The sequence below is a fragment of the Culex pipiens genome, chromosome 2, assembly GCF_016801865.2.
Source record: "Culex pipiens pallens isolate TS chromosome 2, TS_CPP_V2, whole genome shotgun sequence".
Lineage (NCBI taxonomy): Eukaryota > Metazoa > Arthropoda > Insecta > Diptera > Culicidae > Culex > Culex pipiens.
The window spans coordinates 163,300,493-163,317,587 of record NC_068938.1 but is presented as its reverse complement, the minus strand read 5'-3'; the positions used below and the strand labels follow the sequence as shown (position 1 = coordinate 163,317,587).

Sequence of the window (17,095 nt, the reverse complement as noted above, 5' to 3'; positions counted from 1 at the left end):
GATTGATGGACATCAATTTATTCGGTCGAAATGTAATTGCGCCAGAGACAAGGGGATGTCCACGTGTTCCCTAAACTTTTTTTTATGTTAACAATAGATCTATTCGCAATTTTGCAATCACAATTTTCAATTTTTTTAAAATAAATTTTGAAGACTTTTTTGTAAGAAGTTCTGGGTCCCTTTATCTCAAACGTCAATTGTTGGGAGCGGAACCTAAAGCATTTGCGTTATGAATTCGCAATTGGCCGTAATCAAGTGACATTCAGGAAGCAATTATACTAGATTGTTGCAGCGTTTAATCCTGGTTGCAACACGCGTGGCTTTGGCGCGCCATCCAGAATGATTGATATCGATGAGCATTATCAGCAGCTTCTCCCCGAAAGGGGTGGGGCTTCATTGCTGTTTTGGGCTTTTAAATCTTCCACTTCATCAACATCACAAACGCTTTCAAAAGGCCCGGTAATTTAATTAGTGCGGTACAAGTGCACATAATCGCTATGAGGTGGAAATTGGATATTCAAATTGAAACAGATTGATTTTAATTGTTAACCACACCACATTGTTGGTGCTTCGAAAATGTGAAATTATACAAATTAGTGATGGAAATCAAAATTAATTAGCTGAGTAACCAATTATTTGAACAATGCTCACTGTTCGTTTTGATGCGAGACCGTTTAACGCTTCAATAATTTGATTTTTTACCACTGGTTCCTACACAGGAAAAAAGGCTCAAAGAGACCTAAAACGAAAATCAAACTTAGAGAAAAACTATCGGAAGAAAAAGTTAACAAAACGTCTGTAAGCTGTCTACTGTAGATTACTAAACTAAGCTGTGTCTTGTTAGGAATGAGTGTATACAAAAAGCGAAAACAAATTGTACAGAAAATATGCTCGTTTTTCCAAACTCAGATTACACTATTTGTAATTAATTTGTACGCGTCTATCCCCGCCAACAACACTATTCATCCCGGTAACGAACGTATCGAAACTCTTTCACAACACTTTCAGACTTGTAGTTTCAATAGGATACAGGTGCGATAGAAAAGTGTCTGTAATAGGTCGTGATAGATAAGAGCCACAGGTGGAAAATGATACAGGCGAGCGCGCGTGGATGGAAATAAATGGGAAAATTTGAAAAGAAAAAAAATCAATTAAAAGTTTGTTTTACTAGGTGGAAATCGAGTTGTGAAAAGGTCGGTGGGATTGTGAAAGTATTAAATAGTTTTCCATTCAGAGCGGGATGGGATGCTTCTACCTTCAATGGATGTCGTTTGAAAGAAATACAAAGTGTGGTATTTGTTTTTGGTAAGTTGTTTACAATGTAGTAAATTGAAGCGTTTATTTTTGAATCTATTTCGATACAAACTAGAAAAAAAACAGTTCCATCTTCACGATGTGTTTTCCGAATATTTAAGATAGATGACCGAGAAGTAGCCTGGTGGTTACGCTAAAGCACGAGTAGTGGAAGATCGAAAGATGATCGTCGAAAAAATATTTCAATAACTTTATCCAATGTAACGTCATGGTTTGAAATCCGGACACTTTGTAGCATATCATTTTTGTTATAGCTGGCAAAAAATCATGTAATAAGTTGGAAATGTAGAAATATCATCAGGATGTAGTATTAACAGTCAGTTTTAAGAGAATGCATGCAAAATATGTCTTTTCTAACAATTTTTCATCAGAATTTGAAAATTAAAATAACTTGTTGTGCTTCAAATCCCGGACACTGATAAAATCTGATTCGAAATCCGGACACTTTTGCTTCGAATTCCGGACACTCGTTTTTGCTAATGAATCGCACAAATTTGGACTGAAATGTTAGTGAATGGCATTCTTTAGGTCTCAAACAAGCTGTTAACATCAAAACAATCGATATTTTACATAAAAATTTGCTTGAATTTAAGGAAATCAAAACCATAAATTTCTGCTTTGCCCTCTCGCTGTTTCGGACGCCTATGAAATATTTCACATGAAATGTTTCGCATTTTTGGTAATCTTATAATTTTATTTTATTTAATTGTTTTGACATTAACTACAGCGTTCAAACAAACTTTAAATGAAAGTTGATGTTAGAATTCATCAAATAACACAGTTTTGACATTCATAATGCGAACTTATATCCAAATAACGTCATGATTCGAATTCCCGGACGCTTCGAAACCCGGACACCTCATCTTGTTTTATCAATTATTTGGATAAAGTTCGCATCATGAATGTCAAAACTTTGTTATTTGATGAATTCTAACATCAACTTTCATTTAAAGTTTGTTTGAACGCTGTAGTTAATGTCAAAACAATTAAGGGGTTACATACATGTAGAAAATCACAAAATTTCATATTACAGAAAATTTATTAAATCCACTTAAAAGATAATTTTCAATCACTCCTGAAAGTTTCATGAAGATATTTCATGATTTAACTGAGTTAGAGACGATTTAAGCTCAGAATTTTGCCATGCGCAAAGCAAACTGTCTAACTTTCTGAGCGTTTTTCTCTGAACACCAAGTTGATTTACGGGTGCCACGATATCTCGAGATGGGACGGACCAAATTGGCTGAAATTTTGGGTGAAGACTCCCAAGACATATCCCGTGTGCATGAAGAAGCCCGATTTTGAAATTTAGAATTTTCAAAAAATACAAAAATCAAAAACTGGCGATTTTTTATATGAAAAACATAAAAATATTTTTATCTTTTTTTTTAAATAAACTTTTTGAAAATCGGCCTTCGTCATGCACACAGGACCGGTTTAACGAGTCTTCACCAAAATTTTGAGCCGATTTGGTCGAAGCAATGTTGAGATATCGTGGCACCCGTTTTTTGAAACTGATAACTTCAAATAGCTATAACTCGGTAATGATACAACCAAATGTCTTCAAATTTGTTTTGTTAATAGATGAAAATATATATTTTAATGCCCTGAAAACAGATTTTGATAAAAGTTTAAGTGTGTGCTCAAACCAATCACTGACATTTTTGCCGATTTACATGTATGTAACCACTTAAATAAAATAAAATTATAAGATTACCAAAAATGCGAAACATTTCATGTGAAATATTTCATAGGCGTCCGAAACAGCGCACAGTGGGAAAAAAGGGCCCAAAAAATTACCGCAACATGATTTCGCGCAAACCATCGATTGCTATACACCAAAAGCTTCGTTTTTGCACCAGGAACAATAATCCGACGAAAAATCGCACTGCACGAACCGGTGGCCGGAGTACAGGCCACCGGAAGATCCGGATTTTTGGAAAAAGTATCTGATCAATCCAATTGTGAACTGATTCGCTTTCTTCTACCATGAATAGTCATACAAAACAATCCTAGAATAATATTAAATACCATAGGACCCATCGGAACCGGTTCCACCGATCTCCGGTGGCCACATCCGGAACCGCATTAGGAAACAGTGTAAACTAGTCATGCGACGTATCAAATTTCTTGATTTTGGATGGAGAGTATCCTTAAAATTTATTTTTACCTCCGGTGACCGGTTTCCAGGTTCTCCGGTGGCCACATCCGAAGATCATATTTGGCAAATTCCTGAAACCACTCTTGCGACATATCAAACTTCATGTTTTTAAGAGAGGAGTGTATAACTCATGTCCTCATCCAAAATCAAGAAGTTTGATACGTCGCATGACTGGTTAACACTGTTTCCTAATGCAGTTCCGGATGTGGCCACCGGAGATCGGTGGAACCGGTTCCGATGGGTCCTGTGGTATTTAATAGAGCAATTCTCTACGAAATCGGTCTTTTTTCTTCAATTTTAATTTTTGTATTTTTTAATCCGACTGAAACTTTTTTGGTGCTTTCGGTATGCCCAAAGAAGCCATTTTGCATCATTAGTTTGTCCATATAATTTTCCATACAAATTTGGCAGCTGTCCATACAAAAATGATGTGTGAAAATTCAAAAATCTGTATCTTTTGAAGGAATTTTTTGATCGATTTGGTGTCTTCGGCAAAGTTGTAGGTATGGATATGGACTACACTGGTAAAAAATAATATACGCTAAAAAAAATTTGGTGATATTTTTATTTAACTTTTTATCACTAAAACTTGATTTACAAAAAAACACTATTTTTATTTTTTTTTATTTTTTGATATGTTTTAGAGGACATAAAATGCCAACTTTTCAGAAATTTCCAGGTTGTGCAAAAAATCATTGACCGAGTTATGAATTTTTTAATCAATACTGATTTTTTCAAAAAATCGAAATTTTGGTCGTAAAAATTTTTCAACTTCATTTTTCGATGTAAAATCAAATTAGCAATCAAAAAGTACTGAAGTGAAATTTTGATAAAGTGCACCGTTTTCAAGTTATAGCCATATTTAAGTGACTTTTTTGAAAATAGTCGCAGTTTTTCATTTTTTAAAATTAGTGCACATGTTTGCCCAGTTTTGAAAAAAATATTTTTGAAAAGCTGAGAAAATTCTCTATATTTTGCTTCTTCGGACTTTGTTGATACGACCTTTACTGCCCATGTTCGCATAAATGTCCCATATGCAAAAACAGCAAGCTGAGAAAAACGCATTTGAAGTTTGTCCCATACATAAGGCTACGTGTTAAGTTTTCGCGAAAAAACTGGATTTCCTCCTGATTTCTTGAACAAAGTACTGGATGTTATATGCTCTTTTGAAAGAGCACACGATTTTGAACCAAACTGCATCAATAACTCGAAATCGATGAAAATGCATATGGGACAATTATGCGATCAGGGGCAGTTTAGTTGCTGAGATATTGCAAAGAAAAGGTTTAAAAAACAGGAAAATTGATGTTTTCTAAGTCTCACCCAAACAACCCACCATTTTTTATTGTCGATATCTCAGCAAGTAATGGTCCGATTTTCAATGTTAATATATGAAACATTTGTGAAATTTTCCGATCTTTTCGAAAACAATATTTTCAAAATTTTCAAATCAAGACTAACATTTCAAAAGGGCCAAACATTCAATATTACGCCCTTTTAAAATGTTAGTCTTGGTTTAAAATTTTTGAAAAAAATGTTTTCGAAAAGATCGGAAAATTTTACAAATGTTTCAAATATTAACATTAAAAATCGGACCATTACTTGCTGAGATATCGACAATAAAAAATGGTGGGTTGTTTGGGTGAGACTTAGAAAACATCAATTTTCCTGTTTTTAAACCTTTGCATTGCAATATCTCAGCAACTAAAGGTCGTATCAACAAAGTCCGAAAAAGCAAAATATAGAGAATTTTCTCAGCTTTTCAAAAATATTTTTTCCAAAAGTGTGCAAACATGTGCACTATTTAAAAAAAAATGAAAAACTGCGACAATTTTCAAAAAAGTCACTTAAATATGGCTATAACTTGAAAACGGTGCACTTTATCAAAATTTCACTAGAGTACTTTTTGATTGCAAATTTGATTTTACATCGAAAAATGAAGTTGAAATTTTTTTTGCGACCAATATTTCGATTTTCTGAAAAAATCAGTATTGATTAAAAAATTCATAACTCGGTCAAAGATTTTTTGCACAACCTGGAAATTTCTGAAAAGTTGGCATTTTATGTCCTCTAAAACATATAAAAAAATAAAAAAAATTAAAAATAGTGTTTTTTTGCAAATCAAGTTTTAGTGATAAAAAGTTAAATAAAAAAATCACCAAATTTTTTTTACAGTGTATCATTTTTTTTCAGTGTAGTCTGTATCCATACCTACAACTTTGCCGAAGACACCAAATCGATCAAAAAATTCCTTCAAAAGATACAGATTTTTGAATTTTCACACATCATTTTTGTATGGACAGCTGCCAAATTTGTATGGAAAATTATATGGACAAACTAATGATGCAAAATGGCTTCTTTGGGCATACCGAAGGCACCAAAAAAGTTTCAGTCGGATTAAAAAATACAAAAAAAATCGAATGACCGAAATCCTAGAGAACTGCTCAATATTATTCTAGGATTGTTTTTTATGACTATTCATGGTAGAAGAAAGCGAATCAGCTCACTATTGGATTGATCAGAAACTTTTTCCAAAAATCTGGATCTTCCGGTGGCCTGTACTCCGGCCACCGGTCCGTGCTGTGCGATTTTTTGTCGGATTATTGTTCCTGGTGCAAAAACGAAGCTTTTGGTGTATAGCAATCGATGGTTTGCGCGAAATCATGTTGCGGTAATTTTTTGGGCCCTTTTTTCCCACTGTGCAGCGAGAGGGCAAAGCAGAAATTTATGGTTTTGATTTCCTTAAATTCAAGCAAATTTTTATGTAAAATATCGATTGTTTTGATGTTAACAGCTTGTTTGAGACCTAAAGAATGCCATTCACTAACATTTCAGTCCAAATTTGTGCGATTCATCAGCTATTATCAATGTCCGAGATTCGAAGCACAACAAGTCTTTTAATTTTCAAATTCTGATGAAAAATTGTTAGAAAAGACATATTTTGAATGCATTCTCTTAAAACTGACTGTGAATACTACATCCTGATGATATTTCTTCATTTCCAACTTATTACATGATTTTTTTGTCAGCTATAACAAAAATGATATGCTACTAAGTGTCCGGATTTCGAATCATGACGTTAATTGATAAAACAAGATGAGGTGTCCGGGTTTCGAAGCGTCCGTGAATTCGAATCATGACGTAATTTTAATCACCTTTTAAGAATTTTGAAAAGTCTGGAACTCCCATAAAATGACAAGTCCCATTTTGTTTACAGTTGAGTAAGGAATAATGCCAGCGGTATTAAAACTATTTTTGTATTTTTTTCAATGAAAAATACTTTTTTTCATTTTGAGTACGCCATCAAATCGGGCGTAAAATTTTATATAAAAGTTTCTTCGACACCAAATTTCCAAATCATCACCATTTCAGGCTGCTAATTATTGAAAAAACATGTCGAATGTTCAAACAAAACCGTAACGAGATATCGAAAAAAATGATCAGGGATCATAATTACCCCTAAGGACAATGTTTCACGCAAATCGACTGTGTTAGTTGGCGGAAAATTACCCAGTTATTTTTGAGTTTTTGTCCCTCATCTCTGGAGGGAAGAGTATAAATATTCAAATAAAATATAGAAAAAATCTAGAAAAAACTAACTTAATCCACCTATGTGGTTGGTGCCTTTCTCACTTCTTACTAAAAGATTCTCATAGATCTTTACAATTCAAGACTCGTTGGACACGTCTTGCGATTACCTAACCAACGATGGATCGTATGACGGATCTGGACACAGTTGACAAACAAATAAGTGAGATCTGGCTTCAAAAAAGTACATAAATATCACTTAGGTGGTCATAACCTGGGACAGGGTTGCCAGATTTCCAATTTTCAGGACTCATTGAAGAGTTATTTCAATAACCTATCCAACGATATATAACATGGTGATATTTGGAACGATTTCATGAAATTTATCTAACATCTGGATATTTGCGAAAAACACTTCTTATCGAAACTTAAATTTTGTTGAAACTCGATATATGGGACCCAAAACTGTGTCAAATGCGACCGGTTTGGTCTAAATCGGTTTAGCCAGTGCTGAGAAAACTGAGTGACAATTTTGGTAACACACAGACACACAGACAGACAGACATCTCCAGAGTTTTTTTTGAAAAGGACCAATGAACTATTGTCTTTCATATGTTTATAGGACCTAATAAAAAAAAACTCTAGATTTGTTCAATTTTAGATTCGATTGGTATACATGAAGGTGGGTCTACTAGCATTATGTGAAAAAATCATTTTTAGAGCAGGATTATAGCTTAACCTCAGTGCGGAAGGCAAAATAATTTGGAATCGTAAGTTTTCAGACAAGATGATTTAGAAAATCGATTTTCTATCCCTTTTCCTTCTTATTTCTTTTCTTAGATTGAAAGATTAGTTTTTCAACTTGCTGTCGTGTTGAATAATGTTTTATTCAGACTGCGTTTAAAAAAATCCCAAACATCTGGAAATATTCAAACTCTTCATATCCTTTTAATATTTTCAAAAAAAATCTAAAATAGTACCCTGATTTTTTTTCAAAATCCGGAAAAAAGTTTTATAAGGCCAATGTTAACATTTTTCAATGTTTATGTCAATAATTGCTCTGAAAATATAGAGCAAAAACATGGTTAAAAAAAAACAAATTGAATGGAAATAGACTGCAAAAAGTTTTTTCAAAAGATAACAGTTTTGTCTAAACTTTTTTGATTTATTTTAAATGAACTGTTTTAATGCATTATGCTATTTACAACTCTTTTTAATTGAATGGCTAGAATTTTTTTGTTAGTGTTTAGTGTCCACTCCACGCTCCATACAAAAAAGATTTTATTTGTATGGAAATTGTCCACGATAGGGGGTGAGATTTCCAAAAAAGTGTCCACGTGGTTTGTGGATGGTCTCTTAGGAAAATGGTCAAAATGGAGAGTGTTTTTAACTGTCTGGAGTATCGATTCCCGCCATCGTTTTTTAAATAATTTGATGTTTAGACCACCTTTCATGAAAACAAATTTAAAAAATGAAAGATCGAATCATTGAATGATCGAGTATAACTGGCTCCATAGACGCATTCTAGAAGCTGTAATTGGGATCAAAGTGCTGATGTGTAACATTAGTAACTCGTTGGAAATACTAGTTGCTCCCCTAAATAGTTTTAAAGACAATAAACCTAATTACGGGCAATATTATCTAAATAAAAAAAAGTCTGTTCTCAATTATTTTACGGGAAACAAATGATTTTTTTTTTCAGATTCATCGTTGGGATATGTTAATCTAGGAGGAATTCTTTTTAAGTTAAAATAAGAAAACTCATCAAAACCATTATGCTTATTGTCACTTCACTTTATTTTGCCTCAATTTTGTTAAAATTTTCTTCGCTGACGTATGTAATCTGAGTAAATTATTCGAAACCATTCATATCGACACACTTCCTCCTAAAATAGCTCTGCCGTTCCCCTTTTCAAGGCAACCACTCGGCATCCGGTTCCTGTGACACCGTCAAACGTTCCGCACGATGGCCATTGTCGGTGGTGGTTGCGCCATGTTCGTTGCTTGAGTCGGTGTATTGGTTATAAATCTGCAAAACAGAACGACAATCGGATTACATTGGTGAAGAGCAGCCCACACACATGAGAGGGAAAACGGGTGCCTTTCCCCTACTCATGCGAATTTCGGGACATTTGCGTCATCTTCATGTGTGGGACGGTTTCCGGAAAGAAGGCCTGGAAATGCTTGAGACTTACAAGCGCAAGGGGGTGTACCATTTCAATTGAATTTTCGACAAAGAGGATTTCGTTTCGCAAAAATATAAAATAACAACCAATTACCGGGAAATTCGTAATATGGTTAAAAAAGCACACACAAAAAAAAGGTGAAGACCCACGTGGCTCTTCCTCTAGGAAGCTCAACAAGCTCAAAACATAAAGTTATGAACCTTTTTGCCGGCGTTGACGGCGTACTCGAACCCGTCGCCGATCTTCTCGCCGGCCTTGCGGAACACGTTCGCGATGTTCTTCGCCGAGAAGGTGTTGGTGTCGACGTGGATGTTCCAGCCGGCTTCGCCCTCCTTCGGACAACCGGTCTGGTTGATGATGCTCAGGTCGAACGGATCCACCGAGAAGCTCGCGAGGCGGTTGCGGATCTGTGAAAGAGTAGAGATTTAAAATTAAGATTAGTAATTACGCTGAAATCTGACTTCGTTTTTCGTAATTTGATCCTCCAAGAATGCTTCAGAAGAGAGTCAAACCAAGTGCACTCGAGACTAGCACCAATAGTGTTAAGTGATTCCCCTTGAGCAGTTTTTTTTTGCATCATTCTCATTATCTTTGCTTGAACGTGTGAAGGTGCGCAAAATCCATTTAATCTACATCAGGAACGGTGTAGTCCGGGTTAGTGCAACAGGACACCGCTTTGTCACACAGGACAAAGTCTACAGGTAGCTGCTTTCACAGACAAGAAGATCAACGACTTTTGAATCATATTTTTTTGGGAAGATCGTTAAAAAAACTAGAATTATTTAAAAACAACCATAAACAAACATTTGTAACTAGACTACAAATCTATGACAATTTAAAACGAGTTCCAAAGGTCCTCCCAGGAATCCCAAGCCAGGATCAGCTGGCAAACAAAAGTGGGTGGAAAATGCTCCATGCGCTGAAGTGCAATTTAGCGATTGCATCAGGCAGGAGGTGGAACCGTACGCGTCGTGAACGTCCTGATGGTAATGCTTACACCCGGGAAGACCCTGCCTGATTATAGTGTTTGAACCTGCTAGAGATGGCAGATGTTTGATGCTGGTGCGAATTTGAGTCGGGCTTTTTTTGTGTCCAGCGAGGCGGTCGACTGTGATTCTCAGAGCAGTGTCGTGTCGTTTTATGTTTTTGGTTGAGGAATTTTCGCGAAGTTTTAAGAGTAGAAAAGGCAGGCTTGTCAAATTTGTTGATAAACTATTAATTACAGACAATCTTTCACAAGTTTATAACATTGAAAACCAAACCAACATGTTCCGAAGAAAATAGAGGATTGTTTGGGTGAGACTTAGAAAACATAAATTTTCCTGTTTTTATGACAATATTATTGGACTTTCAGAGCAAAGGTAAAACACGTCCTGCTCGGGAGAGAGAATGCACACGAATGATGTTTATTGACTAAAACTAATAATAATAAAAATAAGAAAAATAGCGCGCGGTGCTGTCAACAACTTGGCAGGGTTGCCAGTTTAACAAATATCTCAGCAACTAATGGTCGTATCAACAAAGTTAAAAAAAAGCCGAATATAGAGAATTTTCTCAGCTCTTCAAAAAAAATTAATTTAAAAAAATATATAACTGCGCCTATTTTCAAAAAAAATTACCTAAAAATGGCTATAACTTGAAAACGGTGCACTTTATCAAAATTTCAATTTTTTTGCAAATTCGATTTTACATCGAAAAATGAAGTTAAAAAAATATTTCGATTTTTGAAAATATCAGTATTGATTCAAAAATTTACAACTCGGTCAAAGATTTTTTGCACAAAACAAAACAATGTTGTCATCCAAGTTTCATCTAGTGGTGACTAGTGAAAACTGCTTTTAGCATGGTTGTTATTTTTAAACAATTTTGAGGGCTTTAAAAACTTTTTTTACATGGATGATGTAACAGTTGTTTTAAATATGAAACATTCGTGATCTTTTCGAAACTAATAGTTTTTTTTAAATCAAGACTGAAGTGTACGGACTCGGACTAAATAATGCACGCGTTAACTATTAACTATAACTTTATTAATATTAAGAAGGGTTTACAATTTACGACTTTACACGACGACGGTCGGCAGGGAAAGAGATCGACTCGAGATCTGCTCGTGCTCTCCAAGCCTTGTGCTATAAAAGCTATTGTAAGTACCTGAAATATCACTACCTACTGACAAACGAGGGATTCAACTATTGGCACTACTTTTATAGTTAACGAGGGATACTACATCTCTCCCACGACAAACTGAGACTCACCAAAGTTTCCGGATAACTTTTTGAGAGTGACTACTGACGACTGACGACATTATGAAACGTTTCACTTGACTCCAGATCTGGTTAATTTTTCTTGCTAGCATTTTGACGACGACTTGACTTTGACGACTACTACTGACGACTAATACTGACGACTCGACCTTGAATTTCTTTTGAAACTAAGACTATTGTTTCTTCTTCGACTCACTTACTTCCGAGCACATGTTCAGACGAAGTACTTCCACGCTTTCTGACAACTCTGCAACGCGGCGATCCTCGTTTCGGCGATCATCAGTTTCCGAACCAGATTGCTCAGACTCACCTTCGCAGTATCTAGAGATGTGGCCTTTCCTTCCACACGTGTAGCATTTCCAGTCACGCGCCGGACACGTTGCTGGGTTATGATGGCGTCCACACCGGAAGCATGGTCCGAAACCACGACTGTTACTCACCTGACCTTCGCCTCTCCTTCCGCCCGTGGACTGTTGACCACTTACCTTTTGAACTCTCGCAAACCTTACCTCGGACTGGCTCGACATTTCCTTGTTCTGGTTCAGGGCGGCCTCGTAGCTTCGAGCAATGCTGCAAGCCTTGTCGAAGGTCAAGCCGGACTCCGTCAGCAGCTTCTTCCGCAGGCCCTCGTCTAAGACCCCCACGACGAACTGGTCCCGCAGAGCATCGGACAGGAAAGTCCCGAACTCACACGACTGTGCTTTAGCTTTGAGGTTAACCACGAACTCCGCGATCGTTTGGGACGCGAGCTGTTCACACTTCCCGAAGGCGTATCGCTCCGAAACCACGTTTGTCGTCGGTGCTAGGTGCGCCTTAAACAGATCAACCAACGCACTGTACGTCTTCTTACGGGGACTATCGGGAGCACACAACCTCGTGGCCAAAGTGTACAGACTTGGACCGGCAACCGTAAACATCACTGGCACTTTTAACTCTTCCGAAGTTTCATTGACCATGAAAAACATCTCCAGACGGTTCTGGTACTCGTCCCAGTCTTCACCAACCACAAACTGCTCGATCTGTCCAAACATACCAGTCCGGATGACCGGGGCTTGGCTACCTTCAGCTGTTGGTTCCTCTTTCGGCGGCATGTTTCTAGGTTATGTTCACCGCACCACGTGTTCACTTGCTGGACGTTTTATCACTTATACACCACTTTTTGCACACGCGACGACCAAAAGATTCAAAATTTACTTACGACTCACTTCGTTTATCTTCGTCGCCAAGTTGAAGTGTACGGACTCGGACTAAATAATGCACGCGTTAACTATTAACTAAAACTTTATTAATATTAAGAAGGGTTTACAATTTACGACTTTACACGACGACGGTCGGCAGGGAAAGAGATCGACTCGAGATCTGCTCGTGCTCTCCAAGCCTTGTGCTATAAAAGCTATTGTAAGTACCTGAAATATCACTACCTACTGACAAACGAGGGATTCAACTATTGGCACTACTTTTATAGTTAACGAGGGATACTACAAAGACTAACATTTCAAAAAGGCGTTATATTGAATGTTTGGCCCTTTTGAAATGTTAGTCTTGATTTAAAAGAAAAATAAAAATATTGTTTTCGAAAAGATCGAAAAATTTCACGAATGTTTAATATTTTAACATTAAGAATCGGAACATTAGGTGCTGAGATATCTACATTTGAAAATGGTGGGTTGTTTGTTTGAGACTTAGAACACAGCAATTTTCGTGTTTTTAAATCTTTACATGGCAATATCTTAGCAACTAAGGGTCGTATCCACAAAGTTCAAAAAAGAAAAATATAGAAAATTATCTCAGCCTTTCAAAAAAATTTTTTTTCAAAGTTGAGCAAGCATGGGCACTAATTTAAAAAAAATTAATAACGGCGACTATTTTCAAAAAAGTTACCTAAAAATGGCTGTAACTTGAAAAGTTCACTGAAGTACTTTTTGATTGCAAATTCGATTTTACATCGAAAAATGAAGTAGAAAATTGCGACCAATATTTCGATTTTTTGAAAAAATCAGTATTGATTCGAAATTTTATAACTCGATCAAAGATGTTTTGCCCATTCTGGAAATTTCTGAAAAGTTGGCATTTGATGTTCCCTAAAACATACCAGAAAATAAAAAAATTGTGTTTTTTTTGTAAATCAATGTTTAGTGACAAAAAGTGAAATTAAAAATCACCATTTTTTTTTACCTTTTATCATTTTCTCTTTTTTTTACCTTATATCGCCCTTATTCATACCTACAACTTTGCCGAAGACACCAAATCGATCAAAAAAATCCTTCAAAAGATACAGAAAAAATGACCCACTGTTCCACAAGCGAAAAATTAATTTCTGTTCTATTTTTTGCACAACTGTGCCAATTTTGAGCGAAATTGGTTGACATTAGCCCATACTCGAGCCTGAAGTTGGTGAAAACAATGTTTTTCATATGAAAATGACTTTTTTTGAATTGCTAATAACTTTCCAGAATCGAGTTTCACAGCTTTGGTATGTTCTACAAAGATGTAAAACAATAAATTGTCAAGAAGAATCTCACTTTTATTATATTTTTGTTTTGTTTTGTTTTTTTTTTTTAGTTCGGCCAGGAAATTGCGCTCGAAATAAGGTATAGACATACTAGAAAAAAAGATTTATAGACCGAAAAATGTAGCCTAACCTTTCAAAAGGTGGAATGAATCTTTAAAATACCGTTCTGATGGTGTCTTGACCAAAGAGTCTACGTCTGAAAATATTTTTATCGGATTCCTTGGCCAATTTTACGAAACAAAGAAGTTGGTCCTTTCATTTGCGTCCAAGACAGCTAAAATCGGTTAAAATGGCTTGGAGCTGTGATATTTTGCAAAATGTGGTTTTTGCAAAAAATAACGAAAATTACCATTTTTGGTACCACCCTAGCACGGTGTAGGTCACCCTAACGGCCATTAAAAAAAATGTATTTGTTAGTAAATTTTAATTTACGTAAAAGCCAACAGTAGGGGAGAGTGGAGAGACTTGATCCCCAGGGACACTTGGTCTCTAGCCTGTATCTCGTGTGGGTTAAAAAATATGCTAAGTTTTAGCATTTTTTGCGAAATTGACTCAAACTCACTGTTGAATGGATTGAGTTAAACACATTTTTTTTCCTAAAAAGTGCTGCGAAAAACCTTCATGAGATCTTTTTTAAACATGCTCATTTTGATTTGATTTGAAATAACCATTTTTTTCAATTTAAACTCTATCTATGTTTTCACATCCCTGATCCTGCTGCGTGGTGTGAATAGTCGAGGCAAACGCGAGTTACGTTTTTAATTTGGTCACGGTGAGTAGAGGTGAATGATAGCAAGGCATCTCGTTGCAGAACCAAGTCTTGTGTGCACCGTCGTCCTTCCGCTCATTATTCGAGCTTTAGGATTAAACGGATAGGATGGATGCTTTAGATGTGGTTTGTTTGTGTACTTTGAGGGTGCTTGATCTGAGAGGGTTGGAGTTAATCCTGATAAATCTAAATGGTTTAATTTTAATCCATGAGAACACATTACCTTTTACTTTTAAAATCGAAAAAAGTTATTTTTAATTCAAATTCACACCAACAATCGAAGAGTCACCCCTCTTTTTTAAATTTTATTCAAGTGACTTCTGTCAACACCTTTTGAATGCTCTTTTTCCGTGCCCCAGGTCGTCGGTTTGTCCTATCTCTAGGATATGCTCGTTCGTTCCGGGCGTCGCCATTAACGAACAGAAGCTGGGGGTAAACGAACATGCACACACGCATTCGCAGAAAGGGAGCTTTTCAAAAAGCTGGTGGTTTCAAGTTTGCATGCGGCGATTGCAGCCAACCCAACCTCCCACACACACAGTCTGTTTGTCTTGTGCGGTTTGATTGCAGCAAGCAAGCTCCTCTGGGAGATTTGCGATCTGTGACACTCGGGACTGCTTTGCGTAATTTTTAGGGTGGTCATTTTCACACTAGAATATTATTATAATAAATTAAAAAGTGATTTTTTTAACGGGTGGTTCAGTTTTTTGAAAGTATTTGTTTTCCCCACCTGAAAAATGCCAAGGATCATAATTTCATATCAAATCTTGATTGACTCTTTAAATTTTGAATTGGTTGCCAGCAAATCGAGAAGAAATATGAAAGGCAATTGATTTTTTTTTCAAATATTAGACAGGTTGAAAAAATAAAAGAAAATAACAAAATTACTTTAGAAGAAGAGGTACTTAAATTTTTCTGGTCATTATTAACTTATGCAACAAAATTTAATCAATGAAATCACAATTTTCAATAAATTCTGGATATGATTGAAATTTGATTGCGTTCATATCAAATATCAATTTTATATATAATTTTCTTCGAAGACTCTAAATCTTAAAATATTCAACCAAACTGCATTCCTAGTCCCTCTCGAATCCTGTCGAACAAGTGACTTTTTTAGCCCAACTCTGCCGTCGAAATTCAGAGCAAACACGAGATCTGCGGAAGTGAGCGAGCCGGCCCGTGTGGTATCATCAAAGGGAACCTTTTTTTCCGAGGGGGAGAGGTAGGTACACAAAAGTGGCCCGGGTTCAGCGGACCGGGGCATGAATATTTTATCACCACTTGGCAAACGCAAAAGTTGGCAGCAGGGCCATGGCGAAGAATCCGGAAAACCGGCTGATGCTGGTGGTGTGGCACGGTTGACCTGGTCCCTGCCGGGGGACCTCTGCTCTGGAGATGGTTGACGATGATGGACCTTTTCGCCATGCGGTGAGTGGATTGTTTACAATGTTTGACGGTGCGGTGTGGTTTATCTAGCTTTTGAAAAAAGGTTTTTTTCCGTTTCAATAAGTATAAAGTGTTTGCAAACTAGTGGGTGAGAAAAAGATGCATCCTATTACAACTTATTCAAACAAGAAAGTCGCGGAAAGATTATACTCTATGTAGATCATGTAGGTGTATAAATTAACTTTTTCCTTTGATCGATTAGATAATTTTTTAAGATAATACCGTCAACAGGGGTGAATCGGGACACGTGAGGCGAATTAGGAGTTTTAACCATGTTGGAGTACAATATTTTGATTTTTCTTGTTGGTTTCGGTTAGAACACACTGGGATCAACAAAATGTGTACATTAGGGTGACAATAAAAAAAAATTAAATCAGGGATACCCTCAGATTCGATTCCTTAGGCAAAAATAAGTATCTGTGCAAATTTTGAGCCAAATCAGTAAAGGTTAAGTGGTCGCTTTTTACCGTTGGGGAAAATCGCAAAAATGTATGCAGAAAAACATCGTTTTAATATTTGTCTGCCAGGTGGCGCGGGTCTCGCCCAAAATTTTCCAAGAGTGAGATTCTTGTAGGAAATTTAATTTCCAACAACTTTGTCGAAGGGTGCAAAACGATCCGAGTTGATCCTGATTTTTGATGATTTTTCTAGTAAAAAGTATTTTCTTATGTACTTCTTATATACCCCTTATATTCTTTCAAGTATATAAGCCAATTTCTTTTCATCGCATTGCTAATAACTCATCAGGATCAACTCGGATCTTCTTGCACCCTTCGACAAAGTTGCAGGAAATTAAATTTCCTACAAGAATCTCACACTTGGACAATTTTGGGCGAGACCTGCGCCACCTGCTGCCAAAATCCTGAAGCGATGTTTTTCCCTATACATTTTAGCGATTTTCCCCATATAAACTTC

General features: G+C 36.3%; 1 protein-coding gene across 6 annotated transcripts in view; it reads right to left on the bottom strand.

Moving 5' to 3' along the window:
* Positions 1 to 8,776: 8,776 nt before the first annotated feature.
* LOC120416736 (apolipoprotein D-like) overlaps positions 8,777 to 17,095 on the bottom strand; it is a 40,950-nt gene continuing 32,631 nt past the window's right edge. For 4 of the 6 annotated variants that reach the window (XM_039578564.2, XM_052708187.1, XM_052708188.1 and 1 more), the window contains exons 5-6: positions 9,390 to 9,596; positions 8,777 to 9,032 (exon numbers count right to left, since the gene is read on the bottom strand). In XM_039578564.2, coding sequence (XP_039434498.1) covers positions 8,916 to 9,032; positions 9,390 to 9,596 — 324 coding nt within the window. In that variant the 3' untranslated portion in view covers positions 8,777 to 8,915. Of the gene's footprint in view, positions 9,033 to 9,282; positions 9,597 to 17,095 lie in introns of all 6 variants that reach the window. The other 2 variants (XR_005605379.2, XM_039578566.2) reach the window with 2 other exon arrangements.